Source organism: Gracilinanus agilis, chromosome 5 (assembly GCF_016433145.1).
Source record: "Gracilinanus agilis isolate LMUSP501 chromosome 5, AgileGrace, whole genome shotgun sequence".
NCBI lineage: Eukaryota > Metazoa > Chordata > Mammalia > Didelphimorphia > Didelphidae > Gracilinanus > Gracilinanus agilis.
In genome coordinates this window covers 293,924,366-293,949,189 of record NC_058134.1, presented here as the reverse complement: position 1 = coordinate 293,949,189, position 24,824 = coordinate 293,924,366, and the positions used below count along the sequence as shown (strand labels likewise).

The 24,824-nt window shown below is 42.8% G+C and overlaps 1 protein-coding gene across 1 annotated transcript; it reads left to right on the top strand.

The window, feature by feature from the left end:
* The first annotated feature begins 359 nt into the window (after window positions 1-359).
* Window positions 360-2,861, top strand: WNT1 (Wnt family member 1). The gene is given in 3 exon segments (XM_044679768.1): window positions 360-711; window positions 1,474-1,739; window positions 2,373-2,861. Coding segments are annotated over 3 exon segments (1,107 nt in total).
* The last annotated feature ends 21,963 nt before the right edge of the window (window positions 2,862-24,824 follow it).

The window sequence follows — 24,824 nt, the reverse complement described above, 5'->3', positions numbered from 1 at the left end:
CTCTCTCTCTCTCTCTCTTATTCTCTCTCTCTCTCTCTCTCTCTCTCTCTCTCTCTCTCTCTCAAAGGGGGCAGAGGGTTTGTCATCTGTTTGGGTCTCAGTCAATTGTCACTCAACAGTCTATACAGAGCGGGATGGGGAGGGTATGTGTGTAGAATGGATACGTCTTGGGACAGAAACTGACTGGGAATAGAAATGCAAATGACTAGTTCCTATCGCTGACATAGGGTGTAGAGGAACCTCAGGAACCCAGGCACCTGGGTTTTATAACTATGATGCTTTCTCCTGCCCTGCTGCAGCCGAGAAGGGAATACAGTGCTTTGGTAGACATTTACTACACGTTTGTTGAATGAAACAGAATGGGATTGGGTAGGGTGTCAGCTCTTTTGGTGGGGATAGACAGGGATCTAAGAGTCTGAGCTAAGTCTGAGCCCCTGACATCCGTGTCCGACCCCAGGGGAATAGTGAATGTGGCGTCCTCCACCAACCTGCTGACCGACTCAAAGAGCTTGCAACTGGTGCTGGAACCAAGTCTGCAGTTGCTTAGCCGCAAGCAGCGGCGGCTAATTCGGCAAAACCCGGGGATCTTGCACAGCGTGAGCGGAGGTCTGCAGAGCGCTGTGAGGGAGTGCAAGTGGCAGTTTCGGAATCGACGCTGGAACTGCCCCACGGCTTCAGGGCCCCACGTTTTCGGCAAAATAGTCAACCGAGGTGCGCGCTGGGGAAGTTGCGGAGCTGGGGGGAAACAGTCTGGGAGAGGGCGAGAGGGAGGAGATTGTGGAACGAGGTGGACAAAAGTCACAACAAGGGATAGGTAGATTTTTGCTGCCGCTTCAGCCTAGATACCGCCAGCTCTGGGCTAGGAGTGGATTGGAGCTCAAGCCCCGAGAGCGCATCCAGACACAATCAATCAATCGACAGATGGTGGTTGCGCACTTTCTATGTGGCGTGCAAGACACTCCCCCCCCCCCCCACCCCAAATCCTATTTTCTCCTCTCTCTCTACCAGGGAAGCTGGCACTTAGCTGCCTGCTCCTGGGAACTAGCTAGCTTTTGGTCACTGCCCTGTACTGTACAGCAGGGGCTGTGCTGCGGGGCGGGGTGGGTGGAAGTGTAGGAAGTGTAGATGCCCTCAAGTGGCTACAGAGGGCACCGGATCAGCTCAGTCTTTCCAGCCTACCCATCCTTTCCTTTCAAACTACCCCTTCTTTTCCAGATGAAGGTTAGAGAAACTGAGTCAGGAAGGAGCTGTAGGCTCCATTTCATCTGCAACTACCCTTAGCAATCAAAATGCTTGCTGGATGCGAGTGCGTGTATGCTCGTGTCTTCCGGTTTGCCAGGCAAGGAATGTAGGGGAATGTGTCTATGCATGTGTCCAGAGTTCCTGTCCCAAATGATGTTTCCAGAACCTCTTATTCACCGGTAACCCCACCACTGCCCACCCCAGTGACCCTCATTCTTCTTTCGCTAACAGGATGTCGAGAAACTGCCTTTATCTTCGCCATCACGTCTGCTGGAGTGACACACTCGGTCGCTCGCTCCTGTTCCGAGGGTTCCATAGAATCTTGTACATGTGACTACCGGCGGCGTGGCCCTGGAGGTCCGGACTGGCACTGGGGAGGTTGCAGTGACAACATCGATTTTGGCCGCCTTTTTGGTCGAGAATTTGTGGATTCTGGGGAGAAGGGGAGAGACCTGCGTTTCCTCATGAACCTTCACAACAACGAGGCGGGGCGCACGGTAAAGGGAGTTCTGGGAGGGGGGGGCGTGGAATGCATGATGAAGGGGATAGGAATTTCATAGTGAGGGCTCACAATAAAAAAAAAAACAAAAAAAAAAAACAGACCTCGGGGTAGCAAGAGTGTGGGTATTCGGGAGAGGGGGCAGTTAGTGTGCCCAGGTTAGCAAGGTTATGTGGGGGTCGGGATGAGGATGTAGGTGTAGGTTAAGATAAATTTATGAGAGCAGATTGTGTCGCCGAAAAACCTGGGAACGCTCAGGTAAGCGGATCGACTGGTCAGGCCACCCCACCCTGGGGATAAATGGCCAAAAAGGCTTTGGAATTGGAGGATCTGAGACAGCGGAGAGGCAGTAGAAAACAGCTGGCCCAATTTCCTCCTGTATTTTGATTTGTCCAGTTAAGAGGTAGATCCAGAGCTCAAGCGCAGCCTTTTCGATTCCAAATGCAATGCTTTCCCCACTTCGCCAGCAAGTCTGCAGGAAAGAAAGGAAGCGGATGGAATTCATAGGTCCAGCCACTGTGGTCTTGCCTGCCCTAGGAGGGGGCTGAACTTAGGGGAGGTGACAGGATGCTTTTAAGGAAATAGGATGGTCAGGGGAAGCTACAGAAAATGATGACTGTCTTTCCCACAGACAGTGTTCTCGGAGATGCGCCAAGAGTGCAAGTGCCACGGGATGTCGGGCTCGTGCACTGTTCGCACGTGCTGGATGAGATTGCCCACGCTCCGCGCGGTGGGCGATGTGCTGCGGGACCGCTTTGACGGAGCCTCGCGCGTGCTCTATGGCAACCGAGGTAATAATCGCGCATCCCGCGCGGAGCTACTGCGCCTCGAGCCGGAAGATCCCGCCCACAAGCCACCCTCGCCGCACGACCTCGTGTATTTCGAGAAATCGCCCAATTTCTGCACCTACAGCGGTCGCATGGGCACAGCGGGCACCACGGGCCGGGCCTGCAACAGCTCTTCCCCGGCCCTGGACGGTTGCGAGCTCCTGTGCTGCGGCCGAGGTCACCGCACGCGCACGCAACGCGTAACTGAGCGCTGTAACTGCACCTTCCATTGGTGTTGCCACGTCAGCTGCCGCAACTGCACCCACACGCGAGTGCTGCACGAATGTCTGTGAGGGAGCCTGTGACCCCACAGCCTCCGAGGAACACTACTACCCTCTGGCCTCCTGCCCTGCACTGCAATCATTCCCCCTCCCCCGTCCCCCAACCCTTGCAACCCTTCACCCCGGGAATCCTAGGAATTCCTAGGCCAGGATCCCGTCCCTTCATTTCCCATGGTTCTTGAATACCCCCATTCCATCCCCCGCCCTTCACCGACATTCATGGCCCCTCTCTTCCCCCATCCTTCCCAGGTCAGTCAAGGGAACCCAAAATCTCTTGCTCGAGGTGAACCGGAATCCACACTGCTATAATGGCCAGTGTATTACAGACCTCCAGTCTTTCCCATAGCAATTTCCCCCAGAGTTTTCCCAGGGGGGGAAATACTCTGCAGCACTACTCCCTTCTCTTCTATGAAGTCCTCAGCTCAGGCCCGTTTGCACCCAGCACAGAACAAGAGATGATTTCAATTCTTCCAAACTCCTGGGGCTTCTAGAACTTAGAGAGAGAAACCACCACCATCTTTGATTGTGGACTTCTCTATCCTCCTTCCGCTTCTAATCTTCCTTCTTTCCTTTCACTTTTTTTCTTTCTGATTCCTCCCACCATTCTTCCCTGTCTTTTGCTTTTTCTCCTCTGGTCCCCACAGACTTTCCTGGGCAGAAAACCAGGCAGGCAATGAGACCTAGGACCCAGCCTCCCGGAATCAAACATAGGCAGTGCCCACCTCTTTCCTTACCCAAAGAAGGGGCAGAAGAGTTCCAGTGAAGGTCAGCTGTAGTGATGTGTCTAATGGGGTTAGGGAGACCCAGATGAGGTCACTTTCCACCCAGCCTCTGCGATGGGGCCATTGAACAGCTGTGAGTTCTGCCTACTATGTCCCCATTCTCACCCTTTCCCAGCCTCCTCCCTAGTCAGTGTGTAAATAATTTGCACTGAACTGTGGATACCAAGCCGAGGATTTGGTTCTTGTAAATAAAATATTTATTGTGCTGGGTCCCAGCCTGATCCACAGTACCACCCCTACCTCCAGACTCTGTTCCACAATTTCTCTTATCCTCTGGCCCTGTCCTATTCCTTTTCCCATTTCTCCTTTATAGATTCTCAAAGATATCTTTGACGATAAAAAACAGCATTTCTCTTCTGTGCACCCATTGTCCCCTGTAGTATTCTCCTTTGCAGAATAAAATCTCTATTTTTTATCAGTGATATAAATGGTTTTTTCCTTGTTGGTGCTAACCCCACTTTTCTTCAGCAAGGATTTTTTATATTTCCAGCAGCTCAGAGGTAAAGAGAGGCCTCAGGAAGGGGTAATATGAACAGACTTGGGCTCTTAACAGGGGTCAGGCCAGAGATTCAGGATCTTTGACCTCCAGTTGACCCTGCTGAGGCCACTGGTGGACCTTCTTCTCCTGTGGAAAGGGTACAATTGGGAAAGTCCTTAATGTGGGTTTGAGTCCCTCCTCTATCACTAAAAGACTGTGTGATCTCAGAAAAGTCATTTATCCTCTACATCTCCATTTATGTTTTAAAACATTATTTTGTTTATATTATAGAATGGTAGGATTCAGAGGTGGAAGGGAACATGAGGTATTATCTAATACAACCCTTTCATTTTCTGAAGGAGAAAATTGATGCTTAGAGAAGTTAAGGGACTCACTAAAAGACTCCTCAGCTAACAATTAGCAGACTGGATTCAAACTCAAGTCTCTTACCTCAAATTCTAGTATTCTTTCCACTAAGCCATGATCCCCACTCTAATCTGCTTCTTTCTTCCCACTTACATGATTCCTGAGTTTCTTCACTGACAGAATGGGAATCCATTATACCTGCCCAAATTAACTTCCAGGGTTAATGATCATGAGATCGTAGATGTAAAAGTGCTTGGAAGTAAAAAATTCAATGCAACTATCAGGCTTGATTATGATGATGATGATGATGATGATGATAGGAGTGAGGCTCCAAGGCCCATCTGTCCTGGCTGGAGCTTCGGGACTTTTTTTTTTTTTATAGGAAAGAAGCCACAGAAGACAGGCAACTTTCCTAGTAAGGCTACTAATACCAAAGAGGACTTCCACAATGAAGTATGGACATCCCAAGAAACCCATAATGGCATTCTAGGTCTAAGAGATCAGAACTGATGGGTAAGAATCATAGGCCACAGAATTTAGAAATGAAAGGGATCAAGGAAGGAAGGAGAGAGGCAAAGGAATCAGGAGCCAAATTATATAATGAGCCCAAACACAATCTCCACCAAAATGTAATCTTAAACTCGTACCATAAATACTGAGCAACTTCCATAGCCTTCCTTAAAGCTGACCCCAACCCAATGCTATCTAAAACTAGACTGTGGTCCTTACACTAAGCAGAGCATTCATTCCACACTGAACAAATTTTAAGTGCCTATTATCCTAATCCTAGACCTACCCAGCACCTTCCCCATGAACCCTAAGCTCTAATCATAACCCCGACTACTTATCATTTACCAAATTTCCTTTGTTTCTCGAAAGGCAAAAACCTTTAAGCTAAGCATCCAGACTTTTACTTCTACTTACCCCATGCACCAGCTAAATCCTGGTCCTCAGCCCAAAGGGAGAAAGAATGGATTAACTCTGGAGAGGAGAAGATACTGAGGAATGGGGAATGCAAGGGCATGTGGGGACAGTGAAAAGCCTAGAGAAGAATGCCCCAGGGAAGACATATATTATAGGACTCAACCTAGGGAGTTTCTTTCTCCTTCCATTGTTAGACCCCTCAACCCAGGAAGCTTCTGTCTCCCTCATAACTACACCTTAGGGAAAGGAGATGAATGGATATGAAGAAGTCTGAAGACAAGGAAGAGGTGATGTGGCCTTGGAGACCTGGGTTCTAGTTCTTTTCCCAGAAGTTGTATTACTAGGAAAATCTTGCTTCATTTCCCCCTTTTCATCTGTTATCTGCCCAGTGACTCTACCTCATCATGGAGCTGGGTAACAGACATCTATCTGGACAGCACCCTACAAGTGTGGATTCCAAGTCACTCATGTGGAGACTGCTCAGGAAACTGGGGAGCAGGAGAGTCAGGCCACTTAGAAAGACAGGATGGGATCCTCTGGGACAGGGGCAAGGGAAAAGGAAGCTTTGCTCAGGTCCGAGAAAGAAACCAGTGGCACTACCTTGGGTGCTCCAGTTTTAGTTGGTGCCAGAGCCCTGGCAAATGGGCTGGCATTAGTGAATCAAGGGGTGGGGTTGCTACTGAAAAATTCCAGGATCGGAGGGAGGAAAGGCAGGAAGGAAAGACCTATGAGTTAGGTGGAGGGGTTGGCATGCATGAAGTTGTCTGGGGGGGTTCAGCATGCCTGTAGTAGCAAATGCCTCAGCATTTGCACCCTGGAAAAACCCTGTCAGTGGGGCTGCAAATACCCTGGGGTTCAGCTCCCCACCTCCCACCCCACTCAGCGCCAGCTAAATCCTGCTCACCAGCCCAGAGGGAGAAAAATAACAAAGAGAGGAGAAAATAAGCTGTTTGGCTGTGGTGTGAGCAGGAATATCCATGCCGAACTGCCCACCACTCACCCTTACTCACTCTTTCCACACCCAGACAGGGCGTCCAACTTGAGACAGAGCCCCCCCACACACATGCACATTCACACACACACACACACACACACACACACACACACACACGTCTGGGCTGAAAGCAGCATCCGGTGAGAGGCAGGTTATAAATATGCCAGGGGAGCTGCCTTCAAATAGCTCCCTTGTCATTCCCTGAGGAAGGGCCAGGTGTGGGGGTGGTTCCTAGGAAGGGAGAGAGGGTTACCCTACACCCCCAGGCCTAAGAAGGGAGCCTGTGTTGAGGAGCCAGGTTGGGACTCCCCTGGAGGGCAATGGGGCCCTTTTCCAAGAATCCATGCAATGAGCTGCATTTTTTTTTTTTGCCCTTTTCTATTGAGAGTAGCAACAGCAGGGCCCCTTAGGGTCCTGGACACTCTGCTGCAAATCAGGATTTTGCCCAGCCTGCTAGGAAGATTCCCAGCCTCCAGAAGCATTAGAGGTCAAAGAGGCTGTCCCAGCCAGACCTGGTGGGACCTCATAAGGATACGGCCCAGAGGAAGGTCAACCTCCAGAGAAGCCCAAATGCCAGTTAGGGCCAGGCATCCCCTCCATCGTATTCCTGCTCTCACAGACACAAACACATGCAGAAGTACATCCACAGGCACGTTCATGTAGAAGCACAAGTCCTGAGACGTACAGTTCAGCCCCAAGAAGCCCATTCATGGGCATGCATTCAGATACTGGAAATCAGTGACTAGGGACACACGTGTGGACTATCTGGGTGTATAGCTTTATAATATCCATCCATATACACCAGAGCCCCCACACACGTGCAGGTACACACACACACACACCACAGAAACCCGTCCAACAGCTCAGAATCACTCTTAGATGTAACCCGTTAGCCTGCTCAGAACAGACACAGGACTAGCCTGGGAAGCAAAAGTCCTGGTTTCCCCACTGACCAAGTGGAAGACTTGGGGGTGGGGCAGTGCTAATTCTTCCTAGACCTCCTCCGGTCTCAGTTAAATGGGGGAAATGCTCCATGCAACACCCTGCCTCTCTGGGGTTCCCGATGGGGTGGGGGGACTGACTTCAGGTGAGGAAACATCCTGGTGATCTCTCTCCAGGAGGGCCATGGGATACTCCAGCCTCTGAGACCTGCGCAGAATTGCATGGCCACAAGGTGCCATGTTGAGCAAAAAGTTAGGAGAATGCAGCTCCACTGTGGCAGCCCCCCACCCCCCCAGCTCCCTCCCAGGACCTGTGCCCTCTCCTTCCTGGCCCTCCCCCACATTAATCCTCGGAAGTGAGGGGGCGACCCAGGCAGTCCTCTTGGGTTTTATTGTGGTCCTTCACTCTCCCCATTGGCGTCTAATTAACTCCTCCTGCCTCCTGGTTTTGTGTGCCCCCTCCCTTACCCCACCTTGTTGCCCCGCCCCTCCGCTCGTCCTGCTCCCCCCCAAAGGACATTCCAGCCCAGTCAGCCCATCGTGCCAGGGCAACCAGGGCCGGACTTTGGCCTAATCCTCCCGCCGCCTGGCCAGGCTGGGGGACCCCCACTCACCTCCCCATCTCTGGGGACTGCCCGACTCTGCTGTGGCGGAGACACACAATCAGGACAAAGGCGCAGGCCCCGGGGGGCTAACTCAGCCTTCACGCCCAGGTTGTGGGGCATTTGGGGAGTTTAATGAATTGTCCATCATGCCTTTCAGGGCTGGCCCGTCAGGCTGGATTAATCTTCGGAGCCCTGGTGGGGTAGGAGACACTAAGCCTGTATTTATTACTCTCCCATTGTCACTAATTGAGGTAATTATCTGTGACTCTGGCCCTGGCCAACAATGCTGCATTCACTCTCTCGACCTCAGATGGGCCTGGCTCTCACTCCCAGCTCCCCCCTCCCCAGCTCCTGTCTCCCCCAAACCCACCAAGGGCCAATTCAGACCCTGGAGCATCTTGGGAGAATGGACAATATCCCACAATACCCGGTAGCCACTACTATGGGGAGCTGTCCAGATTCTGGAAAAAGGTACTAGAAACTGGTGTTGGGGAACCTCAGGGACAAAGATTTTACTGGCAGAGGCCGGCTAGCCCGTTCAGAGGCTTGTTTATGGGATCAGTGGTTTTCTGGGATGATCCCTGCACACTTCACTTCTAGGGAGAGTGACATCATTCAGATGCAGAAAATCTTCTGATCCACTCTCAGATCCTGGCAGCCTCCAACACCTTAGATTATACAGAATGTGGAGTTTCCGCCACTCCTTTCCAAACTTCTACCTTAATCTATCTTGGACTCCTAAGCCCTCTGCAATAATTTCCAGGGTGGGTTGGTGTAGAGGGAAGAAGACGGAACAAAGATGAAGGGGATCTATACTTCCAGGATATTCCGGGCCTGGGGTCAGCAGAAAACTCAGGGGAAACTCCATGATGTATGGCTTTGGGAAAGGGCTGTATACCAACTAACTTAGCAAGGGCAGATGGGGTGTAGTGGATAAAGCAGAAAGATCTGCATTCAAATCTAGCTTCATGCACTTGTTATCTGTGTGACTCTGGGCAAGTCACTTAACCTCTGCCTTAGTTTCTTCAAATAAAGTAAAAAGGAGGAAATAATAGCACCTCCCTTACAGGTATCAAATGAGATAATATGTACAAATCTCTTGGCACATAGTAGATGCTATATAAATGCTTATTCTCTTCCTCTTTCTTTCTCCTTCTCCAATGTACTAAAGATTCCCACATCTCTGTGTCCATGCAGGGACTTTGTAAAAAGACAAATGAGCCTGTGAAGAGACAGGAGGCAGGTGACAAGTCCTTGAGGATAGAGATCCCACAAGACATCCTCTTTTAGTCCAATGTTTCCTTTGATCTGCTAGGGAGAGGGCATAGCTACGTGGTTCTGTCTGTGGCAGTATCAATGATGAACGTCAGGACGAGAGGTCTGTACCTCTTTGATGGAGCTGACCTGTCCCTACCTACTCCAATTTCACTTTGCCTCTCTCAAATAAAGATTTGCTAAAAAGGAAAAATATCATTCTAGACCAGCATCCAATTCACTCTGCAACCGATGATATGCAAATATAAAATGAAATTGCCCATGCCCACAAGCAGGCTACATTCTACTCAGAGTAGTCTTATGGGGGAACACTTGTGGGTATCTTAAATATTACTGGGTTTAGAGAAAGGGGAGAAGGAGGACTGACTGGACAGGGATAACAGATTGGACTAACAAACTGGGGGAACACAAACCCCACCAAAGAACAAGGAATGGGAGATTATGGATTTGCAGTTGATACCAACTGCCACCACAGATCCACCTAGCCTGGGAGTCTGTGAAACTAACAAGTGACTAGCCTGGGACCCATGAATTATAAAAATACAGGTTTAATACAGACTATAAGGTTAGGGATGATGGTAGAGGTGTATCTATAACTAGGAATATCTAACTGACAAGAAATGGAGTTCAAGAGTGAGTTTCTCTGTCAACCTAACTTGTCAGGCTGACAGCCTTGACTGAAGACTAGAGGGAGAGAGCTGAGTATTAGGATTCTCACAAATGGTCCAGATTGCTTCTTTGATGACTTCTGGATAACAGGAACCAACTCCTTGCACAACCAATAATCCAAGAGATACCAAGATACCAGGTAGAGAAAATGCCTGCAAACTGTCCACCAGAAACAGACACTATCCACTACCAAGGGTTGTCTTGAGAGATATTGTTTTCAAGTTTCTCTAATCCCAAAGATCCCAAGCTCATGGAGTCACTGCTGACTGGACCTCTGCTCCAAACACTCTCACACCAGCAATGACAGTTTCACTCCTCCCCTAGTTGCATTCCAATACAGAATGCTCAAAGCTGACAGCCAAGCTCCTATAAATTTCTATTCTATTACCTAAATTGCTTCATTATAGTAGTCACATCAGTTAAAGACTTCTGGGATCTGAAAGACTGTTGGGAGGACAAAAAAAAATCTATAAACCAATATCTTGCATTCCTAACTGGATACTGTGGGAATAGCTTCTGGGAGGGAGGGGGGAAGAGAGCCAGCCGCCAGCCATGGAGAGACAGAATGAATGTGGGACTCCCAATTCTCCCAACCACTAGCTAATGAATATTCCTAAAGTACTGTCTTAAGCAAGTTCTTCATCTTCATAGTAACCTTTAGGGGCTCCCCAGATAAAATCAAGTTATCAAAAAAGTAGGAGAGGAAACAGACATGGTAAGTGCCTACTAGTGCCAAGGACTGTGCTAAACACTTTAAGAGTATTATCTCATTTGATACAACCCTGTGAGGTAGGTGCTATTATAATCCTAATTCTACAGTTTAGGAAACTGAGGCACAGAGCAAAGTGACTTACCCAGGGTTACCTAACTAGTAAGTGGGTCACATTTGAACTCAAGTCTTCATGACTCTAGCCAATCTATTTCCATCCATTACAATGTTCCAGGCAACTGGGTACAAAGAAAGGCAAAAAATAGCCCCTGCTCTCGAGGAGCTCACAGTCTAATGGAGTAGGTGATATGCAAATATGTATAGGAGAAAATGGAGATAATCAACAGAGAAGGCACTAGTATTAGGAGGAATTGGGGAATGACTTCCTGTAGAATGTGGGGTTTTAGGTACGGGCTAAAGAAAGCCAAGAAAGTAGCAGCTTAATCCTTGGCAATCCACCTGTTGCCATATTATCTTTCCAACTTTATGATACCATAGACATAGGGTGAGAAGAGACCTCAGAGGTCATCTAGCTCAAACTCTCCTTAAATCCTGGGTCCCATCTACAACAATCCCAACAATGGAGCCATCAAACATTGGCTTAAAGACATCTGATAATGGAATTAGTCACTGTGGCATACTAGAAAGTGTTCTGGCCTTAGAGCCAGAGAACTTTAGTCTGAACCTCAATTCTGCTATTTACCTAACTGTGACCAGGTCAAATCAATGAACCTCCTGCCTTTAATTTCCTCTTTTGTAAAATGAGGGAATTTGCAATGATTTCTAAGATCCCTTCTAGCTCTGATTCTAATGTAGTGTGCAGGTGTGCTGGGGTAGGGGGGAGGGCTGCAATTGGAAGAGGTGTCCACTCAGGAGATTTTAAAAGCCATTACTACCCTTTAGTCCCCTCTGCCTTATAAATCTGGGACTTCCTTTAAGGGGTGAATAAAGGAATACCTTTCTCCAATCAAACTTCATGGTGGCTACAATCACAAGACACACACACACACACATATACACACACACACACACACACACACACACACATACACACACACACACACACCTTGCCTAAGCAAGTCTGAGCCTGGGCCCTGGACCCCAGACTTCTGTTTTGTTTTTCTCTTGAGCATAAATGAACAAACTATGATCCTGAAATGGGTATGTCCAGGCCTGACCTAGCCTCATGAGGGTTGGAGACTCTTGGGTTCCTCAGCTGCCTTGACAGCATAAAGAGGGGTCTTCAACTACAACCATTTCTGAGACAGGGGACCAACCTGGGTCTGGCTTATCAGAAGAAAAGTATTTTGCTTGACAGCACAGAGTTGAAGTGAGTGTGAAAAGTCAATTCAATTGTCCCATTTCATGCTTCCTATTTTGACTTTTAAGTATTAACCTAACAAGAAAGAATGACAGTAATTGTAAGTAACCACTATTTGTTAAAAAGAAATTTTAACTCCATATTTGACCATTATTAGCAAGCATGAGTACTTCCATGTATGCAGAACAGAAAAAAAGGATTGTACAAGAAACTGAATCTCTATTATGTAAAACTTTCATTAAAAAAAGATGGTAAAGTCATTATGTTAGCTTCTAAGTTGTTTTGTTTGTCTCCTTTTGTTTTTTTAAAACCCTTATCTTCTATTTTAGAATCTATGTTAAATATCAGCTCCATGGCAGAAGAGAAGCAAGGACTAGGCAACTGGAGTTCAATGCCTTAGCCAGGGTCACACATCTAGAATCTAGGACTTCCTGAGTCCAAGTCTGGCTCTCTATCTACTGCACCACCTACCCACCCTTGGACCTCTTTTTGTTCTCTTCTCAGCTTAAAAAAAAAAAAAAAAAAAAAAAAAAAAAAAAAAAAAGCTAGAAGTGAGGTAGGTAGGTAGCTCAGTGGTTAAGGAGCCAGACCTAGAGATAGGAGGTCCTGGGTCCAAATTTGACCTTCCATACTTCTTAGCTGTGTTGCCCTGGGCAAGTCACTTAACCCCAATTGCCTAGTCCTTGATTACTTTGAAAACAATACTTAGTATTGATTCTAAGAAGGTAAGGCTTAAAAAAAAAAGCTACAAGTACTCCCTTTTTATTTTTTATTATCACTATTATTAGGACTACTTTCCTTCCCAAAACCTATCCCTATATTGAGAAAAAACAACCTTGTAATAAACAAATAGAATTAAGCAAAATAAATCCACATGCTGGCCATATTCAAAAATATGTGTCCCCATTCTCTTCCTAGTGACTTTTGAGTGAGGAGAAATACTGCTATGTGCCAGTTACCATGATTAAGTGGTTTAGAAATATTGTCTCATTGATCTTCACAGCAACTCTGAGAGGCAGGTGTTGTTGCTATCCCCATTTTAGAGTTGAGGAAACTGAGGCAACTATAGATTAAGTGACTCATTTAAGGGATACACAGTCAATAAGAGTCTGAGGCTGGATTGGAACTCAGGTCTCCCAGACCCCTCTAACTCACTGTACTCCAGGCAGTAATTCAATTGCCTCAATTATTAAGACATTATAACGAAAAACAACTTTACAAAATTTTACAATGCCATACAATGACCAATACCTACGCCAAAGGATTGATAATGAAATGTACTATCACCAGACAGAGAATGGTCTACAGGGGTTCCCAAACTTTTTTGGCCTACCACCCCCTTTCCAGAAAAAATATTACTTAGCACCCCCTGCAAATTATGAAACTATTTATCGAACTCAAAATAGAATATAAAACAAAAAAAAGTGTGGCCATCACTGCCTCCCTGGATTGCTGCAGCACCCACCAGGGGGCGGTAGCGCCCACTTTGGGAATCACTGGTCTACTAGAATACATACTGTAAAAGATGGGGCACCAAGGATGTTAAAATATAACCTAAATGGTTGTGGGTACACACACTGGGTTAAAGGAGAGACAGGACCAACCAGGATAGGGAGACCAGGATTCACTGCTAAGCTGGTAACTGTCAAGAATGGCTGTTGGCCCAACATTCACCCAGCTCACCACTAGGCCAGAGTCTATGGAACCAGCAGGCAAGGTAAAAGTTTTAAACAGTTTAATAGTGTGTAACTAAATAAAAGATGGGATAGGGGATTCTACACTTAAAACCTAAAGGGGAAAACACAAGGCAAGGGGAAGACTACTCTAATATAAATGACCTAGCCAGGCAGGGCCCAAAGGAGTAGTACTGGAGTCACTAGGAAGGCTGCTTCAAACCTGGTTCCAGCCAGGTTTGACCAGCACAGCTAAAGGGCCTGAGGGGGGCTTTGAGGGTTCTCACAGTAATCCAAAGATGATCACGGGATGCCAAGAGCCAAGGTGATCCAAGGTACTCAAGTAGAGAGAGTGAGCTTGAGATGCTGTCCACCAGATCCCAAACCACTTCCCACTTGGTGCAGCTCTGCAGGTCTTGTCCACTTGCTGGAAGCCTCCACCTCTCAGGATCCCAGGGAATCTGGATGCAGGGTTTCCTTAACTCTGAGATCTCCCAGGGCTAGCAACAGTTTGTGCCAACCACTAACGGAGTCTCTCCCAGAGCACAAGCCCTACTTCCTGCTCCTTCATTCCATCTTGGAATCCTCCAGCCCTTCCTGCTAGGTCCATATAAACTATATGTAACTGATACTAAATAATCTTCCTCACAACAATACACATATACCTCTTTATATATACATATACAGACAGATGCCAGTGTTTTACTTTTGTATAACTTTTTTCCCTTGGTTTTTCTCACTTAACTCTGCATTAGTTCATAGGTCATCTTATGTTTTTTTCTGAATCCATCTCTTTTGTCATTTCTTATCATCTCCTTTGATGGTTATCCCCTTGTTTTCTTATTCTTTGAAACAACAGAAAATTCTGCTATAAATTTGGATCCTTTTCCTATCTGTTTGTGGGCATAAGCTCAGAAATATGCATAATTTAGTCACTTTTGGGGGACAGTTCCAAATTGTTTTCCTGAATGGCTGGACACTGCTCCACCAATAATGCACTTATGTTCTTATCTTCCAACAATTTTCAAATTTTCCTTTTTTTTGTCATTGCTGCCATTCTAATAGGAATGTCATGGTTGTTTTAATTTGAATTCCTCTTATCAATACTGATTTCTAATTATCTTTTAACACAATTATTGATACCTTTGTTTTCTTCCCTTGGGAATTGCCTAGTAATATCTTTGATTATTTATCTAGTGAGTAATAGCTCTTATTTTTATATATTTTAATCCATTCCTTATATATCTAGGTTATCAAACTTTATGTAAGAAACTTACTTCCAAGATTCTTCCTACCCTTCAGTTAATGACTTTCAAATTTTAACTCCATTGATTCTGTTAATGTAAAAGCTTTTGTTTTACACAAACAAAATTATTCATTTTGTTCATGAATTCTCTTATCAGATGAATTTTATTATTTTTTCCTAGCACTGTAAGGTAATCCTTTAGTAGTCTGATAGGTATGAAAATGAATAGGCAAATTAATTTAGGTACTATCATAATTTTTATTATATTGACACAACCCAACCATGAACAATTAATATCTATCCAAATATTTAGGCCTGTTTTTATTCATATAAACAAAAGAGAGAGAATAAACCAAGTCTTGTATAGGGGCAAGTATCTGTCTCCTTAAGGTGCTCTTGAGTCAGAAATCCTCTCTTGACTGCTTAGTCACTGGACTGATTTGCCCCCAAATTCCATTAGCAATTTAGAAATTCTTTTTTTTTTTAAACCCTTACCTTTTGTCTTAGAAGTATTGGTTCTAAGGCAGAAGAGTGGTAAGGGCTAGGCAATGGGGGTTAAGTGACTTGTCCAGGGTCACACAGCTAAGAAGTGTCTGAGGCCAGATTTGAACCTATGACCTTTCATCTCTAGGCCTGACTCTCAATCCACTGAGTCACCCAGCTGCCCCTAGAAATTTAGAGATTCTAAATTGACACCCAGATAATTTGATCAGCCAATCATCTACTTCTTTCTTAACCCACTCAGAAAGACTCACATCTCCTAAAGAAATCATAGATTAAAGCCAATTGTGTTTACACATTTAAAATTTAATAATTACATTGATTATATTACATTAATTGAAGTGAGGGTATGGAATACCTTTACAAGTATTATGTAGTTTTAGTCATATAGTTCAGTGATTCCCAAAGTGAGCGCCACCGCCCCCTGGTGGATACTGCAGCAATCCAGGGAGGCGGTGATGGCCACAGGTACATTTGGGGGCAGTAAGGAGGCAGTGATAGTATGTGACAGGGGGTGCTAAGTAATAATTTTTCTGGAAAGGAGGCAGTAGGCTAAAACAGTTTGGGAACCACCAATATAGTTCTTATATATATCTTGGTCAGTAGACTACAAAATATGTCATATGTTATATGTCTGTAATTATTTCAAATGGAAATTTTCTTTCCATCTTTTCCTGCTGGGTTTTGTTGACAATACATAGGAAAGTTGGTGATGTAGGTAAGTTAATTTTATATACTGATANTTGGTCAGTAGACTACAAAATATGTCATATGTTATATGTCTGTAATTATTTCAAATGGAAATTTTCTTTCCATCTTTTCCTGCTGGGTTTTGTTGACAATACATAGGAAAGTTGGTGATGTAGGTAAGTTAATTTTATATACTGATATTTTGCTAAAGCTATTGTTTTAATTCATTTTAATCAAATCTCTAGGGTTCTCAAAGAGGCCATCATATCATCTTAATTAATTAATTATATATTAATATAGTTTATATTGGAGTATATTTGATTCTTTTTTTGACAATGCTTATTCAATTAGTTTATTTTCCCTGTCGTGTGGGGAGGAAAGACATACTCTTGGATAGGTCTCTAGCATTTCTCGATCATATATAATGTTAACTACAGGTTTTAGATATATACTATTTACTATATTAAGTATAATAAGTATAATTAAACATGATATTTACTATATTATTCCTGTGCTTTTTAGAGTTGCTTTTTAAAAAAAAATAGGTATCATATTTAGTCAAAAATCATTTTAAAATATCTCTTGTTATAATGTGCAGATTTATTGATTTTGATATTAACAGTCTAGCAAGTTTATCATTTTTCAAAAATTAAGCCAACCTTGCATTCCTAATCTAAATCCCAACTAGAAATAATTAATATTTTTGATGTATTGCTGTAGATTCTTTAATATTTCATTAATATTTTTGTAACTATTCATTCAGGATCTTGGTCTACGGTTTTCTTTCTCAGCTTTATCTCCTTTTTTTGATATTTTGATATTTTGGTGTGAAAATAAAATTTGTATCATAGAAAGAATATTGTAAGATTTCTTCTTTTTCCATTATAGCAATAGTTGGTGTTATGTCAACACCTGGATGTTTTTTTCTTTTAGAAGTTCATTTATGGTTTGTTTAGTTTCTTTTTCTGAGATTAGGATATTTAATTTCCCTACTTCTTGTCCTGTTAATCTTAACATTTTAAATTTTTGTAAATATGAATCTATTTAATTTAGGTTATCAGTATTGTTTGTAAATAATTAAGCAAAATAGTTTCTATTAATTTTCTTTTGTTTCCATTGAATTCTTTTCATTTTTTATAAGGTAATTTTGTTTTCCTTTCTTTTAAAATCAGACAAGTTTATGGCTTATCTGTTTTATTAGTTTATTTTAAAACAGCTTCTAGTTTTCTTTATCAAATAGTTTTTTCTTTCAATTATTTAATCTTTTCATTGATTTTTAGAACTTTTTTATTTACTAGGGATTTTCATTTGTTACCATGTTGATCTTTTTTTTTTTAGTACTTGCCTAATTTGTTGGTCCATTCTTTCTCTCTTTTGTTTATCCAAGTGTTTATAAATTTAAAAATTTTCCCTAAGTGCTAAATTGGCTGCATTTCAAAAGTTTTGGAATGTTGCATCATTTTGGGCATCTTCTCGGATAGAATTAGTACTATTTTTATTTCTTAAACACTTATCTTTTATATTAGAATCAATACTGTGTATTGGTTCCCAGGCAGAAGAACAGTAAGGGCTATATGTAATGGGAGTTAAGTAACTTGCCCAGGGTTGCACAGCTAGGAAGTGTCTGAGGTAAGATTTGAACCAGGATCTCTCATCTCTAGGCCTGGTTCTCAATCCACTGAGCCACCTAGCTGTCCCGTTATGCTTTTTTTAAGTTCCCATGAGACATAATAAATTCTCCTTTACATGCTTACTTTACCTCTGTTGAAATCTTTATGATTAAAGTGTCTTTCTTATAAACATTATCATGTTATGCTTTCTAAACCATTCTGTTCTCTTCTTCCACTTTATAGGTGAGTTTATTCCATTCATGTTTATGGTAATGATTTTAAAATATATATTTCTCTCTATTCTTTTCTCTGCTTCTTTTTCTTGTTTTTCTCCATGCCCCCACCTTTATAAAGGAGACAGCAATGAAAAAGGAGGGTCATTGATACTAATGATATGTAATTAGAAAGCTCTGCTTCCATTCTAGTATTCCTTTTCTCTTATCCCTGCCCAGGTTCTGAAGACTATTCTCACCTTTCCTTTTTTGCCTCTTAATTTCCCCTTTATGATTCACTCTCCAAAACTGAAGGTGAATTTAATTCATTTCTACACCAAACTCTCTCATAATTAGGTGCATAGGGAGAGGAAAATACATGCCTGGTTTGTGTGTAAGTCCTTGTCAGGTTTAGACAAAATTTTAGTTCATATAGTTCCCCCTCCCTCAGTGCTTATATTTTCCTTTCATTGGGCACCCAATTATGAGAAATAATAAGTTAATCTCTTCCTTCTACTTTCCCCCCCAGAGTATTTCTTTTCCCCTGTTCTAGAGGCAACTAGGTTGCACAGCAGACAGAGAACTGGTCCTGAAGTCAGAAAGACCTATTCAAAAATAACTTCAAACAAGTATTATCCGGACAAGTTACTTAACCTCTATTTGCCTAAGTTTCCTCAACTATAAAATGATAATAACAATAGCATCTACCTCAAAGGGTTGTTATAAGTATCAAATAAAATGATATTTTGTAAATACATTTGGCACAGTTGCTGGAACATAATAGGTACTTAATAAATTCTTATTCTCTCCTTCCATTTCCTTTCTTCTTTTACTACTATCCTTTGTTGTATTTAATTCCTTCTGTGACCTCTGAAAGGCAGCTAAATAGCACACTGGGTAGAGTGTGGGGCTTAGAGTCAAGAAGACTCATCTTCCTGAATTCCAATCTTGCCTCAGATATGAACTAGTTGTGTGACCCTGGGTAAGTCATTTAACTCTTTCTCTCAGTTTCCTCATCTATAAAATAAGCTGGAGAAAGAAGAAGCAAACCACTCCAGTATCTTTACCAAGAAAACTTCAAACAGGGTCATGAAGAGTCAGACATGACTGAAACTACTGAACAACAATAATGACCTTTAAAAACCTAAAGTTTTTGGAAGGAGCACATGATTTTTTTTCTCCTATTAGAATATGTCTTTCATCATTATCATCTTTTAATCCTCCCTTTCATTTGCTCAGATATATTTACTTTTCTAGGTTTCTCGACTCCTTTTTTTTATTTTAAAGTTTGTACTCCACTCTAGTCTTTTCGTTAGGAATGCTTTAAAGTACTCTATTCTGTTAAAGATCTATTCCTTCCACTCCTATAGGATTACATTCAGTTTTGCAGGGAAATTTTTCTTGGTTATAAATTTGTCTTTTGCTTTTTTTTGATATATATTCTTCTTTGCAAGATGTCCTCTCCTTTATGTTGATAATTGCTAAGTTTTGCATGACCTTGACTATGGTTTCTTGGTGCTTGATTTCTTTCCTTATGGCTGATTGCAATATTTTTCTTTGATCTAGAAGTTCTGGATTTTGGCTATGATATTCCTGTGAATTTTCATTTTTTATTTTCTTGTATGAGGTAGCTAACATTTCACTTTACCCTTTGAGTTCTCATAGATCTGGGCAGTTTTCATTTATAATTTTTTTGAACTATAGTATTCAAGCATTTCTTTTTTGGCAGTAATTTTAAGTCTGATGATTCTTAAATTTTCTCTTCTTGAACCATGTTATTTTGTGTGCCTGTGTTGCTGTTTTTTGGAGACCGAGTCTCCAAAATGTAGTTGTCATTTATTGGAAATGCAGTTGTCACTCATGAACCCTATCCCACTGATCAACACGAGAGCTTTGACTTGCTGAAATTTTCATCCTATTTAGGCAACCTCAAAGCCACTGGTTTAGCTTACTACAACTCATAACTCCTCAACTCAAGTGATCCACCAGCCTCAGCCTCTCAGTTGCAGGAATTACAGGTCTATTCTAACATGCCTGGCTTAGATTACTTGTTTTTTGAGTGTAGAAACTTTATATTTTGTTCTATTTAAAAAAAAAACTTTTGATTTTGTTCCAATATTTCTTGTTGTGTCATGGAATTGTTGGTTTCTGTTTCATCTCTTCTAATTTCCAGAGAGTCAATTTCTTGGGTAAATTTTACCACTTTCAATATATTCCAAGATATTAATCCTCTTTTCATTTCTATCCTATGTCACTTTCATTTCATTTAATATTATATTTTGTAGATCTTATTTCATTTCTTTCACATACTTTTGTCCTTGAAAACAAGCCACTTCTTCTGAGACTCCATTTGTAGTCATTTTAAACTTATTTCCCCGAGTTTTCTTTTTTGATGATTCTTTTTTATTTATTTATTTACTTATTTCGAATATTTTTCCTTGGTTACATGATTCATGTTGTTTTCCTCCCCTCTTCCCTCCTCCCTCCGAGAGCTGACAAGCAATTCCACTGGATTATACATGTATCATTGTTCAAAACCTATTTCCATATTATTACTATTTGTAATAGAGTGATCATTTAAAGCCAAAATCTCCAAGAATATACCCTCTGAACCATGTGATCAATCATATGTTTTTCTTCTGCGTTTCTACTCCCATAATTTTTTTCTCTGGATGTGGATAGCATCTTTCTCATATGTCCCTCAGAATTGTCCTGGGTTATTGTGTTGCTATTAGTAAAAATGTCCATTACATTTGATTATGCCACAGTGTTTTACTTTCTGTGTACAATGTTCTCCTGGTTCTGCTCCTTTCGCTCTGCATCAATTCCTGGAGGTCTTTCCAGTTCACATGGAAATCCTCCAGTTTATCATTCCTTTCAGCATAATAGTATTCCATCACCATTAGATACCACAATTTGTTCAGCCATTCCCCAATTGAGGGACACCCTTCATTTTTCATTTTGGGATGATTCTTGACACATAATATTCTTCTGAGTGTTCATCGTCTTCTTCTGTAACTCAGATCTCAAGCCTCAGTTCTTTATTTGGGATTTTGTAACAGAGTCGGGTTCTAACCTATCCCTTTCTCTTAGACGAGGTAATTAAATTATTTGGTCCTGTCTTCTCTTTCTTGGGTCGGTCTGAACTCAGAGTTCTGGCAGATTTCAAAGTCCTTAGAGCTTTGTGGTTGGTTGTCTCCAATCAGGGCACTGAGTAGTCTTATGTTCCACCCTGAGTTATCTTTTTATTATTAATTAATTAATTAATTTTAATTTAGAATATTTTTCCATGGTTACATGATTCATATTCTTTATCTCTCCTCCTCCCTCCTCCCTCCCATAGCCAACACACAATTCCACTGGGTTTTACATGTATCATTGATCAAGATCTATTTCCATTTTATTAATATTTGCAATAGAGTGATGATCATTTAGAGTCTACATCCCCAAACATGTCCCTGTCGAACCATGTGATAACACCTTGAGTTTTCTTGATGAAGGTGCTAGTAGTGTTCTCTTTCCCTTTCTGTTAGAGGAAGCTAGATGGCAGATAGAGTGCTGAGCCTCTTGTGTCAGGAAGAATTGAGTTCAAATCCTGTCTCAGACAATTATTAGCTATGTGACTTCTGTTTGCCCTAATCCACTGGAGATGTATCTTTGCAAAAAACAATAATAACAATAACAACCCATGGACAATATTGCTATGCTACATCACAAAAAATCAGACATGACCGAACAACAATAACAAGTCTTTGTACCTTGTAAGGTTTCCATGGTCAAGGCACTGGGTAGCCTTTTGTCTCCCTCCCACACCTTCCTTGGTGCTTCCAAATCAGGACATTGAGTGGCCTTCTGTTCTGACTATGATTTTCTTGGCCAGAAGTTGACTGGTACTGCCCAGATTAGAGTATTTCCTAGGGATTCCCCATATTTAACTAGGGGAAGAGCTTAGTGGGTATAAACAGCAGGAGCCACTGGTGTACTCTGACCAGAATATATCCAATGGAGTCTATGCTCTAATTCCAAGGAAAGATGGGTTCAATGTTAAAGGGCTTCGTATTTTGAAATGACCCAGCAAAACCTGGCTGGTCTCTTTCTCTCCCTTAAGTTTCAGGCTGTATCAGAGGGTATTAGATAATGAACCAACAAGAGCTGTCCACTTGGTAGACTTTAAAAGAAGTGACTATGCTTTTTGCCCTTCCTTCTTTCCACAGGACAATGAGTTACAAACTTTCTTCCTTCTGGAATATATGTTATCATGTGACTTTCTATAACGGGTGCCTTTCCACCATTCAGGCAGCTGAGTGGAAGCTAGACATGAGCCTAATAAACCTTAAGTGATTTTTTTCCCTAAGGGGTTGGGGTGTAGTTTTAAAGAACCAGAGAGCAAGAAAAGTAGCCTGACCTCTCTCTTTAGGAGTTAAGTTCCCTCAGAACTGAGTCCAGTCTACATGCAAAAGATGAAGAGTTAGAGGATCCTCAGTGAGAGAAGGATAGGAAGAGAGCTCTAGCTCTCCTGGGTTCAGCAGTGGTTGCATACTATTACAGTTGTGATCACAGACAGTTTAGGAGAAATATAAGAAAGGTAATGAAGTGCTGATGTATTGAAATGATATGCAGGAGGACAGCTAGATGGTTCCATGGATTGAGAGCCAGGCCCAGAAACAGAAGGTCCTGGCTTCAAATCTCATCTCAGATACTTTCTAGGTGTATGATCCTGGAAAAGTCACTTAGTCTCAATTGTCTAGTCCTTACCTCTTCTGCCTTGGAACCAGTACTTAGTATCAATTCATAGCAGAAGGTAAGGATTAAAAAGAAAAACAAATGAGAGCTATGGAAGAGATATTTCAAAAGAAAATTAACAACTAGGTTTAAGAGATAGAAAATCTCTTACAAACAAGAAACTCCCTGAAAATTTGAACAGACCAAATAAAAGCCAATGACTTCATGAGGCAACAAGAAATATTAAAACAAAGGCCAAAAGCTGAAAAAATGGAGACTGGCGGAACCAACTTAATCATACTCTGTGTGTCTTGTATAAAATAATAAGCAGGTCAGAACCCAAATATTCAAATAGCAAACTAGCTCAGGGGCAGCAGTAGATCCAACCAAGTCTTGGAGATAGAGGAGAAGAATTTGTTTCTGTTGCCTCCTCTTGGCCAAAGGATAGTCTTGTGGATTTTGAAGAGTCAAAAGATTATAGGCTTCCCAGCAGGAACCTAGCAGTGTCTCCAAATCATCTGAGGCTAGTCTCTTCACTGGGAACTAAGGACAAATTAGATACCTGGAAGAAAGGCAGTTTGGGGACCTTAGAAGCTCCATGCTTAAGGGGAATTTCTTGAGAGTTCATAAAGGAGAGAAAAAGACTTCCAGCAGAAGTTCTCCCAGCAGGTTACTTCCTTATATTCTAAGCTTGAACTTGCTTTCCCTTGGATTCTCTATGTATTTGTGGTGGTGGTGGTGGTGGGGAATATCCTACAAATGTTTTGTACCAAATGTTCTTACCTCTTTCTAAAAAGCTAATTAAATCTGTCTGGCTAACAGAAGTGGGGACTTGTGATTTATAGTACTAAAAAACAACAGTCAACCACTCTGGAGAGAAGAGGTGGCTGGCCACTGATGGCCCCCCAGCTTATACATGGATGTTTAGGCTAACTTTATTGAATTGAATTTGGATACCAGGTCTGATACTCTTGGCTTTGTGTCCTCTGTGAACTTCTTACTTGCAACTATCCATCTACATATATTTTGTGTCCAATTCAAATTGGTGTTAGACTTGAGGACTGTATGTAAAGTATGTACACTGTGATACATCTGGGGTATTATAGGAACAGTAGCAATTCAAACTGGTTTATATGAGACCTCCCTTAAGCCCATCGATGGAAACTCAGTGTGCCACAATCTGCCACCAACCACCTAGAATTGCCAGATTTTCTAGTGCAGTCTAGCCTTCCCCAAATGTAAAATGGGAATAACAATAGCACTTGCCTCATGGGATTATTTTAAGAATTAAATGAGATCATATTTGTAAAGTATTTAGCACAGGACCTGGCACAGGGCCCTGTACAAATGCTTATCCCCTTCCCACCTTACTCCCCCCCAAAGGTTATTCTTTCTGGCCACCAGAGGGTAGCAGCCTGTGTAATAAGTAGATAATGTAGCTGATAACAGGGGAGCTGGCGGTACAAGTGTGTCACCTGGGCCTGAGAGCCAGGAACTTCAGTAGCTGGAGATTTGAGACTGTCAGGGATGTGTAGCCTGAGCTGGGATGCCCAGTCGGTCTCCCTGCTACCTCTAGGCTCCTTTAAGGTGGAGAGTGAGGGGCCCCTTCCTGCTGGAGTGAAAGCAGCACTCAACAGGAAGTGAAGCTCACACACTCCCTGAATAAAATGGATGCTTGCCCAGTACTTCCTTTAGGGTCAAGTGGTTTCTATTTTCCCCTCTCCTCAGCCCCTTTAGCCCAAGATGTTGTTATAATACCTACAGAAGCTCACAGATTCAGGATAAGGGTTTATTTTAACTCGGAAGGGAAAACTGAGGTAAGAGGGTTCAGGACTCTTGAGAGACTGTTGCTAGGGGTGACTGGCAAGTGTTGGCAATGGACCTAGAAGGTAAGGCCAGGTTGAGGGAACCAGCTCTCAGCCAGAGATAGTTTAACACTGCCCTGATGTTGTTTGGTCCACCAGCTGGACAGATATAGTTGATGAATTGGTTTGGGGGTGTCCCTGTTGCTAGGTTGCCCTTATCTAAATCCTGCCCACGATCCACAACCCAAACCTCCCTTCAACCTCCCGGGGTCCCCAAGGGGAAGTCAGGGGTAACTGGGTGTCTGGGTGAGGTCAAGCAAATCAGAACCCCCAGGTTGGTTCTGCAGGGGTTTTAATAGTCCCAGCTCAAACTGTCAGCTCCTGGGACTAGCACCTGCTGGGCCAGAGTTCCATTCTCCTGACAGGATTACCTAGGGTAATTTTGCAAATGC